This window comes from Vigna unguiculata, chromosome 4, assembly GCF_037176805.1.
Source record: "Vigna unguiculata cultivar grain cowpea cultivar isolate G323 ecotype 2 chromosome 4, ASM3717680v1, whole genome shotgun sequence".
NCBI classification, from domain to species: Eukaryota; Viridiplantae; Streptophyta; class Magnoliopsida; order Fabales; family Fabaceae; genus Vigna; species Vigna unguiculata.
This window is the reverse complement of record NC_140795.1, coordinates 48,788,829-48,803,082: the sequence shown is the minus strand read 5'-3', so window position 1 is coordinate 48,803,082 and position 14,254 is coordinate 48,788,829. Positions and strand designations below refer to the sequence as shown.

At 35.2% G+C, this 14,254-nt stretch overlaps 3 protein-coding genes across 3 annotated transcripts; 2 read left to right on the top strand and 1 right to left on the bottom strand.

Annotated features, from left to right (window-relative positions):
• The first annotated feature begins 255 nt into the window (after positions 1 to 255).
• On the top strand, positions 256 to 3,712 carry LOC114182427 (Raffinose synthase family protein). Its single transcript, XM_028069295.2, has 5 exons — positions 256 to 820; positions 984 to 1,721; positions 2,082 to 2,259; positions 2,392 to 2,759; positions 2,970 to 3,712. Exons 1-5 carry the CDS (start codon positions 371 to 373, stop codon positions 3,528 to 3,530), a joined length of 2,295 nt encoding a protein of 764 aa, XP_027925096.1. The 5' UTR covers positions 256 to 370; the 3' UTR covers positions 3,531 to 3,712.
• Positions 3,713 to 4,726: 1,014 nt separating this feature from the next.
• Positions 4,727 to 7,154, bottom strand: LOC114182534 (methyl-CpG-binding domain-containing protein 7-like). Its single transcript, XM_028069424.2, has 6 exons — positions 6,924 to 7,154; positions 6,085 to 6,222; positions 5,588 to 5,650; positions 5,365 to 5,502; positions 5,061 to 5,286; positions 4,727 to 4,989 (listed from the first exon to the last, which is right to left on the bottom strand). The coding sequence occupies exons 1-5, from the start codon at positions 7,074 to 7,076 to the stop codon at positions 5,062 to 5,064; spliced, it is 717 nt and encodes a 238-aa protein (XP_027925225.1). The 5' UTR covers positions 7,077 to 7,154; the 3' UTR covers positions 4,727 to 4,989; position 5,061.
• Positions 7,155 to 9,280: 2,126 nt separating this feature from the next.
• On the top strand, positions 9,281 to 13,647 carry LOC114181995 (basic salivary proline-rich-like protein (DUF1421)). The gene is made up of 3 exons (XM_028068731.2): positions 9,281 to 9,743; positions 11,109 to 11,387; positions 12,280 to 13,647. Exons 1-3 carry the CDS (start codon positions 9,429 to 9,431, stop codon positions 13,399 to 13,401), a joined length of 1,716 nt encoding a protein of 571 aa, XP_027924532.2. The 5' UTR covers positions 9,281 to 9,428; the 3' UTR covers positions 13,402 to 13,647.
• Positions 13,648 to 14,254: the final 607 nt, after the last annotated feature.

Here is a 14,254-nt window from a genome sequence, read left to right as displayed (position 1 = left end):
ATACTCCAAACACCTCGACAAAATCAAACATTAAATTATACATATATTTAAACTCTAACTTAATTAACAAATATTTTCAAATCATGTTTTAACTTATTAAAATTACATCAAAAAAGAAAAATACTAATTAAATAAATTAAATAAACAAAAGAAAGAAAACTCACCAAAACCATGATTCTATTTCAAAACCAACCTTCATGTGGACCCCACCTTCATGTTCATGCCACCTCTATAAATATGTGTAAATGGTTCTTACAAACATCATCGAACCAAACCAAACCACATATCACAAATCAAACACATTTTTTTCTTCATTGTGTTTCTTCTTCTTCTTCTTCCATTCTTCCATTGTTAATTTCTCACTCTCACAATGACTCCAAGCTTGAACAAACCCTTAGCTTCTTCTTCCATCACAAAGCATGTTAATGGCTTCAACCCTTCACTCTTCACCCTCTCCAACTCTACCCTAAAAGTTAAGGGTCACACCATCCTCTCCCAAGTGCCTCAAAACATAACCCTCACACCATGTACCTACGACACTCACACCACAGGTTGTTTCCTCGGTTTCCACGCTCCCTCTCTCGATTCTCGCCACGTGGCACCCTTAGGGCAACTCAAAAACATCAACTTCTCCTCCATCTTCCGGTTCAAGGTCTGGTGGACCACTCTCTGGACCGGTTCCAACGGTCGCGACCTCGAAACCGAAACTCAGTTTCTCATGCTTCAGTCCGGTTCAGACCGCCCTTATGTTCTCTTTCTCCCCATCGTTGAAGGCCCATTCCGTGCCTCCCTCCAACCCGGTTCAGATGATAATATTTCGGTAAATATTTTACCTTCTACTTTAAATTTGCATCACAATTATGAATCATGAATAAATATATTATACTAGTAATTTTTTTATTTACTCTTGAATTGGTAAGGAAAAAGAAAACGTGTGAATTGTTGGAAATATTATAGTTTTTAATTAATTGGATTTTTGAAAGGTGTGCGTGGAGAGTGGGTCGAGGCACGTGACGGGGTCGACGTACGAGAGTGTGGTGTACGTGCATGCAGGGGATAACCCGTTCACGTTGGTGAAGGAAGCGACGCGCGTGGTGAGGGCGCACTTGGGGAGCTTCAATCTTCTGGAAGAGAAAACCGTTCCAGGAATCGTGGACAAGTTCGGTTGGTGCACGTGGGACGCGTTTTACCTGACGGTGCACCCTGACGGCGTCAAGAACGGCGTGAAGGGGCTGGTTGACGGCGGTTGTCCGCCGGGGTTTGTTCTGATCGACGACGGATGGCAGTGCATCAGCCACGACGCGGAGCCGGAGAAGGAGGGGATGAACCAGACGGTGGCCGGAGAACAGATGCCATGCAGGTTGATCAGTTACGAGGAGAATTACAAGTTCAGGGATTACCGGAACGGAGAAGGGTTGGGTGGGTTTGTGAGGGAGTTGAAGGAGGCGTTTGCGACGGTTGAGTATGTTTACGTGTGGCACGCGCTCTGTGGCTACTGGGGAGGACTCAGGCCCGGGGTGGCGGGGATGGCTGAGGCGGCGGTGGAGAAGCCGGTGCTGTCGGAGGGGTTGAAGTTGACGATGGAGGACCTCGCCGTGGATAAGATAGTGGAGAACGGAGTCGGCGTGGTGCCGCCGGAGACGGTGGCGGAAATGTACGAGGGGCTTCACGCGCATCTGGAGCGTGCGGGGATTGATGGGGTCAAAGTCGATGTCATCCATGTAAGTCCTTTTCTTCACTACACTCTTAAATTTCCTTCCAACCTTTCCTTTTTCGTTTTTTATTTTAAAAATATACATTTTTTAATGAAAAAATCTTAATTTTGGTGGAGTAAAAAAAAATAGAATAGCACTATAATTTATATGTCAGCACGAATTTCGGGTCGGTACGTTATTTCTTTTTAAATTGAAACTTTTACCCTTCGAGTTTTGCGTATGTTTTTTAAATTCAACAATTTTCTACTTAATGTTGAACCCTGTTTCTTGTAAAATGCAAATTACCTTTGTTTAAGCTTTTGCTTCCTATTTGTTTGTTATCTTTGTGTGGATTTTCACTTGTGATGCACTGAATTTGTAAAACAGTTGCTGGAAATGATATGTGAGAAATATGGAGGGCGAGTGGATATGGCAAAAGCATATTACAAAGCTCTAACAGCTTCAGTGAGAAAACATTTCAAAGGAAATGGTGTCATTGCCAGCATGGAGCATTGCAACGATTTCATGTTGCTGGGAACTGAAGCAATATCCCTTGGTCGTGTTGGTATGTATTCTTTCCTAAGAACACAACATAACAAAATTATGTGTATTCTTTTAGAAAGGAACCTTCTGGGGTTGGTTTTGCTTAGTTTAGTTTCTTTGATCTTATGTGTGTTCATGATTTGGATTGAATCAGGGGATGATTTCTGGTGCACTGACCCTTATGGTGATCCAAATGGTACTTATTGGCTACAAGGGTGTCACATGGTGCACTGTGCCTACAACAGCTTGTGGATGGGGAACTTCATTCAACCAGATTGGGACATGTTCCAATCTACTCACCCTTGTGCTGCTTTCCATGCAGCTTCAAGAGCCATATCTGGTGGCCCCATTTACATCAGTGACAAAGTTGGGAACCACAACTTTGAGTTGCTCAAGACCCTGGTCTTGCCCGATGGCTCCATCCTCAGGTGTCAGTACTATGCACTCCCAACCCGGGATTGTCTCTTCGCTGATCCTCTCCATGATGGCAAAACAATGCTCAAAATATGGAATCTGAACAAGGTTAAATACCCTCCTTAAATCTCATCATTCAATTCATCCTTTCCTTTCCAAAGTCTAATCTTATTCATTATTTGTTGAAAAAAATTAATCTACGATACAAGATACAGTATATTCAAAAGTATGTGTTTAGTAAGAACAGTGCAACGGTATCAATGAAGGATTCATCTTTCTGCAACTAATGATCTGATGCATTTTTTCCTTTTGATACAGTACACTGGAGTTCTTGGGGTGTTTAATTGCCAAGGAGGGGGCTGGTTCCGTGAGTCTAGGTCCAACAAATGTGCTGCTGAGTTTTCTCACAAGGTATCAACCAAGACCAATCCGAAAGACATTGAGTGGGATAGTGGAAGCAACCCAATTTCCATTGAAGGGGTGGAGCTTTTCGCCTTGTATTTCAGCCAAGCCAAGAAACTCATCCTCTCAGCACCTTCTGACAGTGAAGAGATTTCCTTGGAGCCATTCAATTTTGAGCTTATAACAGTTTCCCCTGTGACTGTCTTTTCTGGCAAGTCCGTGAAGTTTGCTCCTATCGGTTTGGTGAATATGCTGAACACCGGTGGAGCAGTCCAGTCCCTGTCTTTTGATGATGCTCAAAATTTGGTGGAAGTTGGAGTAAGAGGCACTGGGGAGATGAGGGTCTATGCTTCAGAGAGACCAAGCACTTGCAGAATTGATGGAAAAGAAGTTGATTTTGAATATGAAGGATCCATGGTCAAAATTGAAGTGCCATGGACTTCTTCAAGATTGTCCACTGTTCAGTTTGCATTCTGAGCTAGGGAGTGATTTTTTTTATTTTTTGAATTGTTGTTCACAGTAATCGATGTCAAGGGGCCTTTTATCCCTTGTTAGAATGTTTCATAACTTGCTTTTATAGTTTTTCCCCAATGCTTCTTATGGGAGCAATACATTGGTCTGATAATTTAATAAATATCTACTTCATTTTCTCTTGATCATACCTTTGTTTCTCCTTCATGCACTTTTGCGCTTTTATCTTCCAATAATCAACCATTTTCCACTGTTGAATAGGTATTAACTATAATCCAATCTTGTGCTTTGAGATTTGGAAGAGTTTGATCGTATCAGCAAACACTTTTAATGATGTGGTAGCTAGAAACACATGATTTAGTAGTTGTGTGAAAAACTTTTACACTATAATATGTTTAACTAATTGGATGGAGTTTTTATAATGCAGAATATATCCACTATAGCCTCTGCTGGTTTAGAAGTTAATTTCAGGAAACATTTGAAAAATATATATTGTTCACTTTGCATCAACTCAAATTTTCTTTTGGACTTTTGCCATATGAGAAGATTGTAGAAATTACAGGGCAAACATATATAAGAATCATATTGAACCAAAAATAGATTGAAGAAAAATATTGATTTCTTATCACGATTATAAAAATTAGAAATTGCTATTAAGTAAAACAAAAACAAGTGAAAATGAAATGATTTTAAGAAGAATGATAGTGAAAGAAAACACCAAAGCAAGGAAAATTACTTTGTGGTGACTTATACTACCATACAGGAAATATATATGTTATAAAGTCTCACTCCAATAAGTCACTCTCTCTCATCTTTTCAAATTATTTTTCCCAAATTCTAAAAGGAACTACTTTTTCTACCTTCTTTCTTTTATTCAAATATAGTAAAAGGGAAACTGAAAAGAAAATCTTGAAATATAATTGTATAAGCAAACTAATCATGAACTAAAATTCAATGAGAGAAAATATGTCTTCAACTATGTGTTCTTATCTTTCAATGTGTTCTTATATAAAGTCATGAATTTCAGATATTAGAATGAAAATTAGAGTGAATTGCCAAAGAAAAACACAGTATATAAACATATAACAAGACCATAATACAAGTTATGCATATGTACGTAACGTGGTACTGATAAAACAAGTTTCTTAGTGCAAAAGTTGTCAATGTCAACATGCATATAGGATAGACCAATAGACACAGTCTTAAGATTAAAATGAAATGAAGATTCAAAAACCTCAATCATAACCCAGTTTAGAAGTTGCTTCCATGTGTGATCCAAACATAACTTAAGATACAAACTACATCATTACACTTCTTAACATCTGTCTGCACATACTAAAATAGAACAATGTCTGCATAAATTTTAAGGCATATACTAAAATAGAATAATATCTGCATAAATTTTAAGGTGCACATAATTCCATTATCCATTCTCAACTAAGGAAGATCCTCATCTTCATCCAACCTGCAAAATCAAATGAAAATCAACTAGTGACTGAAAAACTTGAATTGAAGTATTAATTATATGGAACTTACCTTAGTTTCCCTTATCATAGATGGTTTGTACAAATGCTTCAGACCATCTTAGCCTTTCAGCTTCTGGCACAGCCAAACCATCAACAAAAGGGTTCCAAAAGCCATCTGCACCAGACAGAACCCAGCTCACTTTTTCTGGTGGTGGACCAGTTAGGTTATGCACCGGAGCTCTGTTACTCTTCTCAGAGTTGGGTTTTTTCTGATTATCCAGCTTCACATGTTTTTTCTGAAAACATTCAGCTATTTACATTAAAAGCATCATCAGTATTTTTAATGCTATAAAGTCTATAGTTTTGAAACTCACTGCAGGATATTGATTAGAGTGTTTGCAGGGCTTTGGAATGATTATTTCTTCTTGTGATAGTGAAGAAGAAGGTTTATGAGAACGGTTTCTAGAACTTCTTATACCACGAACAATTTTCACTTCTGGTTCCACTGCAAACTGAATAGAAAACATAGATAAGATTTTGATAAACCGTGTAGATATACGTTGTAATCAAAAGTTACTTGTTGGTTGGATTTTGCACCTTCGGTATTGCTGTACTTGGTTTTTCTTCCAATTGTTTTCCTTCTCCTGGCTCGGTATAATTCTGCAGAAAATATAACTTTGAATCAAAATAGAGAGTACTTTAAGCCACAACAACTCCTCAATTTCTTTGCAGTTGTATTAGGTACATTGTAGAACAAAACAGCACATAAAGTAGGTGCACATTTGACATAACTAATCCTTTTATGTTGCATCCTCAAATCAAGAAAAACAAAATCTGTTATTACAAGTTAAAATTTTCAAAGGAAAATTGTGAAAGAAAAGTAGTGTTACAGGAATTTCACCATAAAAATTAAAAACATTGGTTAGGGTGACACATCAGGCATAAGTATGAAAATGTTCAATAGTTTCAATGTTTCTCCTCTCCGAGGTTCTTTGTGGAGATTCAGAATGATTTCATCTTCTTACTAAATGTTACTCACATTTTGCACTATAAATACATAAAAGAAAGTTGCAACATATGAAATTAGAACTCACAGTATTTGTGTTTCCATCTTTTGATATAGTTGTCTCAGTGATATCATTGATATCATGATCTCCTGCTTCTTGTGCTAGATATTTCTGAACAGATGCCAATGATCGAAACTTCCTTCTGGTATGCGGTTCATAGTAATACTGATCAAATAAAAACATAAAAAAACATTAACAATCAAATCCTTGCATGAAAAGAAAAAATACCCATTTTCCAACATCAGATGTGCTAACCAAAGAAATGAAGAACACAACAGAGAAAGGAGCAAAATCCTTTCCTATGAATAGGTTTAACTTTGTCTACTAAAGACAATAACTTTCTTTTGTGAACTTTACATAACCCTTTTGAAATCCCCCAACAGATTTTTTCTTAACCTAAACTTGGAAATGCAAGTCTTGACCACATACTAAATCCTCATGGTTATTCATCAACTATATCACACCATGTTAATTAATCCTACAATCCCTGCAAGAATAACATTATTTGCACAAAATGGTAATGTTGAAAAGTTCAAATTTCAGATTCACCCAAGTCTAGAATCAAAAACTAATTTGTCATACTAATATCCATTCAAGGAACTAAATTTATCTTTATACGCATGATAAAGTGACCAAAACAGAACAATTATTTGCAGTGACAATGACAATGTAGAAAGAGAGAGAGAGTTCTGCATAATAAAAGAAACAGATCCAAAATTGTTTCCTAAACAGTGTCATCTTTAACTATGGTGCTTTGTGCAGATACAAATCCTAAGAGTAACCCTGAAGATGACAGTGATACATTATGCATGCATGCATGAATGAAAAAACAATACTTGATGATGGGTGAAAAAGAGAATATGTACCTTGTCAACATGATTAGGCTTAGAGGGTCGAGGTTTTTCCTCCATAATCCAACCTTCAGGAAGCTTGAAATTTGATGAACCACCGACATGCAGCTCCGATGAAAGGCCGAGTTCGCTTTGAACAGTGTTGAGGATGTCTTCTTCGCGAGACATAGTATGCTGTTGTTGTTTTGCAATGCAAACAAACAACTGTGTATTCTGGTCTGTGTCTGTTCACTCTCACCTTTTAACCAAACATAATGTGTCTTTAATTTTCAAAAATATCCACATTTTTTACCTCGGTAACACAAAGGTTTGCAATGCGCGTCTTGAATAGTAATTAACTCTCTTAGGTCAAGCCGAAGAGTATTGTTCAACAAGAAAATGTTAATGTTTTCTATTGAATAGTTTTAATGTTTTAGTTTTTTTTCTAAGGTTTGAAAGTTAATCATGATGTTCTGTCTTTGTGGTGTTTACAAATAAACTATATCATTAATTTATAATTTTGTATATTTTACACTTTATTTCTCATATTTGTTAAATTTATCACTCTTTTATAATACAATACATGTTTAAAAATTTGTTTCCTCTTCTAATGTCTCTGTGGATGTCATATACAACTCATATAGAGCAAAAGCTGATGGTATAGACAAAGAGGATAAAAAAAATAATAATGATATGATGAGAAAGAAAAACAAATATTTTATTACTATGTAATATATAGTACATAATCGCACACACTCCTAATGTAGTACATTTCTTTCACTCGATATGAACAAAATATTTTTATTTCTATTATTTTTAAATGCAAAATCTTAAGAATAATATATATAACATTTTATATTTTATATATATTACAATCATATTTATGACATTTTATATATAAATTAGACTAAATTGATAGGAGGATATGACGTTATTCGATATAAATAGTAATTTTCTTAAAAAACTGTAACTATATATTTCATAATCTTCCATCTCAGCATTTTACTTCGATTTAAAATGTTGATCACTTCTACAAAATTGATAGCAAACTAATATCTTATTTTCCTTTTGCCATATTTCTGTCAGTTTTTATAATTTGTCTTTATTACTTAATGGCCAATTTTATACATTTTTGTCCAATTTTAATGAAGTTGTTTATTATAATGTATCACCTTTAAATATTTTTCTTTTTTTATAATACAACTCATATTTAAAATATATTAACCTTTTAATTTAAATTTTTTTAAAAAAATCTATCTATTCAACTACTAAATGTTATAAATTTGTATATTAGTAAATTGATCAGATAATTTTTTTATATTAATCTTCGTTAGCAATTTGTTTAGGAAAAGTATATTTATTACCAACTGTAATATTTTTAATCACATTTTTATGTTATCTACACTTCTTAGAATAAGAATTTGATAAAAATATCATATTGAAAATAAATAAAAAATAAAAAAACTAATCCTTTTGTTACATAATCAAAAAACTAAACTTAAATATTTTAAAAATGATTTTTTTAATTCACCTGGAATCAAAGGAAAAGATAAAACAAAAACTAAGAAAGAAAAATCTTTATATTAATAAATCAAACCAAAAAAGAGAATTTTTTTTATATCAGTAAATTGATAAGATAAATTTATTTATTTATATTAACATTTGGTAACAATTTCCTTAGAAAAAATATATTTATTAACAATTGGGGTTAAATATGTTTTTTGTCCATCAAATCTCAGTAAATTTTTGGAATTAGTCTCTCTTTCAAACTTTATACCAATTTAGTCATTCATCTCATCTTTCGAAATCCGTGTATTTAGTGTTTCATAGGAAGTTTTGTTAAGTTTATTTGAGATTTTAAACACATTTTATTATAATATTTGAGTTAACATTAAAGCAAAAATGTATCAAACTGTGTAAACAATTTAAATACTATAATGAAATGCATTTGAAACATCAAAATTTGGTTTAAAATGACTAAATTCACGTATTTTAAAATATGTAAAACTAAATTGGTCAAACATTTTAAAGATGAACTAATTTCAAATTTCATTTAAACAATTTCAGGGACCAAAACATATTTAACCCTTAACCACTGTTATATTTTTTAATCACATTTTAAATTGTACACAGTAATAAAAATATTGATAAAAATATCATATTAAAATAAATAAATAAATAACTAATATTTTTATTGCATAATAAAAGAAAACTAACTACTTAAACATATTTAATGATGATTTTTTAATTCATCTGGATTCAAAAGAAAAAAAAGATAAAACAGAAACTAAGAAAAATAAATCTTTTAAGATTGAGATTGTATGAGGAAAAGAGTGAAAAGATTGAGAACAGAAATTAAGAAAGAAAAACAAATAAATTCTTATTTAAGAGTGAAACTGCAGAAGGGAAGAAGGATATTCTTGAAGAGGTTTTCAAGCTTTTGCTTATGCTAAGCACTCACACAACAGAGTCTCACACCTAACCAAACTACAATCGATTGTGTTGTGTTGTGTTTTTTGCGCCAGTTTCTGGTTTCCATCGATGAATACAACGCCGTTTATGGACAAGCAGATTATGGATCTCACTCATGGATCTTCCACTGCGCAGCAACACAGCAAGGACTTCATCGACCTCATGAAACATGAACCACCGCAGCAACATCATCATCATCGTGAAGAAGACGATGATGAAGAGGAAGAAGAAAAATCGCGTGGCAATGGGATCAACAAGGACGACATCGTTCCCAGTTACGATTTCCAGCCGATTCGCCCTCTCACAGCAGCTTCCAGTTATGATTCTGCCCCCAATTTCGGTGCTGCATTCTCACGCCCTTGGAACTCCGATTCCAACTCCAAAGTAAGGTTTCTCAATTACCCTTTTGCTTTCAAACCCCAAATTTTTTGTCTTTAACCTTTTTGCTCATCTGGGTATTATGTGTTTTGGATCATCTTTGTTTGTTGTCTTGTGGGGTGTTTGTTAAAATTCGTTCTGGGTATTTGATTAATCAGGGTTTAAATTAGTTGTTACTGTTTGGTTTAGTAATAATCTGTGAGGTTGTACTTGTCCTGCTGTGATGCTATTTCTGTTTCTTACCCTTTGAGTTTTATTAACTCTTTTCTGTAAATTGCCTCGGTTGTGTTATGCGATGACTTAACTGGTATCATGGACACGCACTTTCAAACTTGTATTTGTTAGAGGAGGATATGTGTAGTTTTTTTTTTTTTTTTTCACGTGGTCCTTCCTTTGCTGTGTGCTTATGATATGTTATGCTGAATATTTGAATTGCTCTATAGATTCTAGGATTAGTTGTGTTTTCGATACAATAAATACAATTTTTCCTAATGATGTTTTGTTACTAATGTTGACTTTGTATTGGCATACAATCGAGAAGAGTTTCATTATTGTTTGCTGCTTTTAAATTTAAAATTTTACATATTTGAATGTTTTCAAAATTTCCATTTTGGGTAGTGCTTAGAGAAAATGGAAGATTTGTTTTGTGAAATCTGGGGGTTCAGCATTGGAAGTTAGTCCAGGCCTTTTGTGGTTTCTATCAGAATGCCGCCTTCCAGCTTTGGTTTACCATAAAATTCCATGGACATGAATTCCATGCTTTCACATACTAAGGCGTTATTTTACATACTGGGTGGAAATTGACTAGGTTAGATCTTGGATACTTATTCTAAGTGAGGTTTATCCACATGAAATAAAGTCATTTGATCATTTGATGATTCTAATTAGCTGACTGTGCTAACGCCAATCCAAAATTGCATAGCATGTTGGTGTGGCTCAGAAAATTGGGCCTTCTGTTCATAAAAATGTTTTCTGTTTGTAAAATACTAATGCTGTTAAGATACTTGCTGTCTAGACTGGGTTCCAAATATTAGTTATCTATGTGTAAGTTGTTAAAGCCCAATATAGCACAGCATGATAGTGGCAGAGTGGCTGGCAGCTGCTATTTGAAGACTATGCATAGTATTTGAAGGTTAGCTGTGATAGTGTGGTTCACTGGTTTATTTATCATTTAATTCTCAAATTTGAGTTGTCCTCTCAGTTTAATAGTTTTAGTTGCCATTTTACTTTGTTGTTTTATCAAGATTTTGTGTATTTGAATTATAGGGTAGTGATTCATATGTGGTGTTGTGTAGGAGGAATAATAACTCCTTGTACTGTCATTATTATGGTTTTTATCTTCACAAATTTTATGTATCTTATTTTGTGCAGAATTACAGTTCTCTGGATTCATTGGAACCTGCAAAGGTGATTGTAGAAAAGGACCGAAGTGCTTCTGATGCTTCAATGTTGTCTGAGATTGATCGCACGATGAAGAAGCATATGGAAAATATGCTTAATGTACTGGAAGGTGTTAGTGCACGGCTATCACAACTAGAAACTAGAACCCACCATCTTGAAAATTCCGTGGATGATTTGAAGGTATCTGTTGGGAATAATCATGGTAGCACTGATGGAAAATTGAGGCAACTGGAGAATATTCTTCGAGAGGTGCTTTATCTTTCACCCTCCATCCCGTGTTCCCTGCTAGCCTTAATAATCAGTAACATTCTATTTATGCTGAATGAGTTCAAAGGTTGACATAAATATTTGTATCCTAATCCTATAAGCAAGTTTCATGTACAACTATTAAATTGATCTTGTCATGTTTTTATATTCACACCAGGTATCATGACGATCTGTCATTATAGTTGTAGGTCCTTATTTCGAGTTCTTTCTTTTCTGTCCCTAAATTTTCCTAGATAACTTGTATAGCAAAATCATTAACAAAAAAAAAATGTGGCTCATACACAAGAATCTCTTGTCTGCAGTTTGGAAAGTTAAATGTTCACAGGTTTTTCCTCTAAGTAATAGAACACCAGTTTACCAGTTAATATGGCAGGAACATAGGAGTTGATTAGGATTGCAATGTTGTATGTATAGTTTCACAGTTGTGGTATGTTTACTCCCAACGGTGATGCCATTCTTTTAGTAAGGTTGCTTTTTCCACACTTTATAGACACGCATGTTTTGATGATGTGACTTCACTTGACTTTGTGTTTTTGTTGTGAGTTTATATTGTGAAACTCTTGCTGTAAATCTTTACTTGTGCAGACCAACTTCAACATAGGAAAGTGAATGATATTGAAATGTTTGTGAATTTGGTCAGTTCTCCAATACTAAGCTTCCATGAGAGTTCTCTTACACGCATGATTGAATTTGATGTTTTAACATTTCTGCAATAGTGAAAAGTATCATTAAAAAGTAGTAAACTGAATTTGTTAGTTCATACTCAAAAGGAAAAGTAGAACAGATTTTTTGTATGAATGTTTCAAGGCAAAAGTTTATTTTCATACTACTACGGTTTTTCTTACCTGTTTTGTTTGATATATGAAACACACAGGTGCAATCAGGGGTCCTAACTATCAAGGATAAGCAAGATATAATGCAAGCTCAGCTGCAATTGGCAAAGCTACAAGTGTCCAACACGAATCAGAAATCAGAGGCTCAATCTAGCACAACTACTGATCCTGTGCAGCAAGCTGTTCCTGCTCCCGTGCAATCTCAACCTCAGATTCCTACCCCTGCTAATCTTCCTCAGTCCATTCCTGTTGTTCCTCCTCCTAATGCTCCTCCACAACAGGGTTTGCCACCACCCCCTCAACTTCAACTTCCAAACCAATTCCCTCCAAAACAAATCCAAGCTGCTCCTCAGAGAGATCCATATTTCCCACCACCTGTTCAGTCTCAGGAAACACCTAATCAGCAATACCAACTTCCTTTATCGCAGCCGCCGCATCCTCAGCCCGGTGCAGCTCCACATCAGCAATATCAACAGACCCCACATCCCCAATACCCTCAGCCACCACCTCATGTTCCTCAACAGCAGCCACCATCACATCCATCCATGAATCCATCTCAACTACAACAACCTCCACTAGGGCACCATGTTGAGGAACAACCACCTTATCCTCCTCAGACTTATCCTCCCAATGTCCGCCAGCCACCATCTCAGTCCCCCACCGGCCCTCCTCCTCCTCAACAGTTCTATGGGGCACCGTCCCACTCGTATGAACCGCCATCGGGCAGACCCAGTTCAGGTTCAGGCTATTCTTCCGGATATGGTTCTTTATCTGGCACTGGCCCTGCCGAGCAGTATCGTTATGGCGCACCACCTCAGTATGGTGGCAATCCTGCACTGAAACCACCACAACTGCCAACTGCTTCAGTGTCTCCTAGTGGTGGAAGCGGTTACCCTCAGCTCCCAACTGCTAGAATACTCCCACAAGCACTCCCTACTGCATCTGCAGTGAGTGGTAGCTCAGGTTCTGCTGGAACTGGTGGAAGGGTTTCCGTTGATGATGTGGTTGATAAAGTTGCTACTATGGGATTCCCCAGAGACCATGTGAGGGCCACAGTTCGGAAGCTGACAGAGAATGGTCAATCTGTGGACCTAAATGCAGTGCTGGATAAGCTCATGAATGATGGTGAAGTCCAACCCCCACGAAGTTGGTTTGGTCGGTAGCATAATAACACGATTGATTCATGTATAGGAGAACCAATTGCTGTGAAAGGTGGTTTATGAGGAGACTTGTTGTGTGGTTGGATTGTGCCAAAGTGGATGTTTTGACTCTTTTTTCTTTCTCTATTCTTGTTTCTTGGAAAGTTTAAACTTGTTTGTCTACTTTTCTGGCTCTGATTTATGACTATCTTCATCTTGCTTTGTATATCCGCAATAAATAGAAGTTGATTTCGATAATCATTTACAACAGTTCAAGTTCTGCCATATTACCGTTTAGAATAGCTCGTTTGATAGTTAATGTGATCATAAACTATTGTTTTACTATTGACATGATTGGTTTCATGTTGAGGGATTGTTCTAAGTATGGAATTGAGATTTTGCCCAACAATACTATGAACATTCAAACTTTAATGACAAGTTATATAATCCAATCTAAACTATTTGATACTTTTGGAAGTGAATGATGGCTGATTTTATGTTAAAACAATCTAGTAAGTATGTTTCACTGTTTTTAATTTTGAAAATAAGTAAAATTGCAATTATAATTAATTAATTAATTTTTTATAGTTACAAGTTTAAATTTATACAATCATTTTTTGTATTTATGAATTTATGAATTTTGAGTAAAATTACATATTCAAAAATAAACCAAAACTATTTTTGTTTTTATTTTTTAATTTTGAAAATAATCAAAGTTAAAACAAAAGAAAGTTAATTTCACCTGTAAATCAAGGGTGAATTGAAGGAAGTAACTTTCCAACAGAGAAACATGTTGATAATAATAAATAATTTATTTTTATTTTTATTATTGTTTTTCTTTATTGATAATAAGGTATTGTTTTTTGCATATTTCACT

What these genes read in the sequence shown, in the direction of transcription:
- LOC114182427 (XM_028069295.2), top strand. Translation starts at nt 371, where the DNA reads ATGACTCCAAGCTTGAACAAACCCTTAGCTTCTTCTTCCATCACAAAG. An exon ending in TCAAAGTCGATGTCATCCAT is followed by an intron (nt 1,722 to 2,081) that starts GTAAGTCCTTTT and finishes TTTGTAAAACAG; the next exon opens with TTGCTGGAAATGATATGTGA. An exon ending in AAATATGGAATCTGAACAAG is followed by an intron (nt 2,760 to 2,969) that starts GTTAAATACCCT and finishes CTTTTGATACAG; the next exon opens with TACACTGGAGTTCTTGGGGT.
- LOC114182534 (XM_028069424.2), bottom strand. Translation starts at nt 7,076, where the DNA reads ATGTCTCGCGAAGAAGACATCCTCAACACTGTTCAAAGCGAACTCGGC. An exon ending in CAAGTACAGCAATACCGAAG is followed by an intron (nt 5,503 to 5,587) that starts GTGCAAAATCCA and finishes TTTTCTATTCAG; the next exon opens with TTTGCAGTGGAACCAGAAGT. An exon ending in ACTCTAATCAATATCCTGCA is followed by an intron (nt 5,287 to 5,364) that starts GTGAGTTTCAAA and finishes GAATGTTTTCAG; the next exon opens with AAAAAACATGTGAAGCTGGA.
- LOC114181995 (XM_028068731.2), top strand. Translation starts at nt 9,429, where the DNA reads ATGAATACAACGCCGTTTATGGACAAGCAGATTATGGATCTCACTCAT. An exon ending in ACTCCGATTCCAACTCCAAA is followed by an intron (nt 9,744 to 11,108) that starts GTAAGGTTTCTC and finishes TATTTTGTGCAG; the next exon opens with AATTACAGTTCTCTGGATTC. An exon ending in TGGAGAATATTCTTCGAGAG is followed by an intron (nt 11,388 to 12,279) that starts GTGCTTTATCTT and finishes TGAAACACACAG; the next exon opens with GTGCAATCAGGGGTCCTAAC.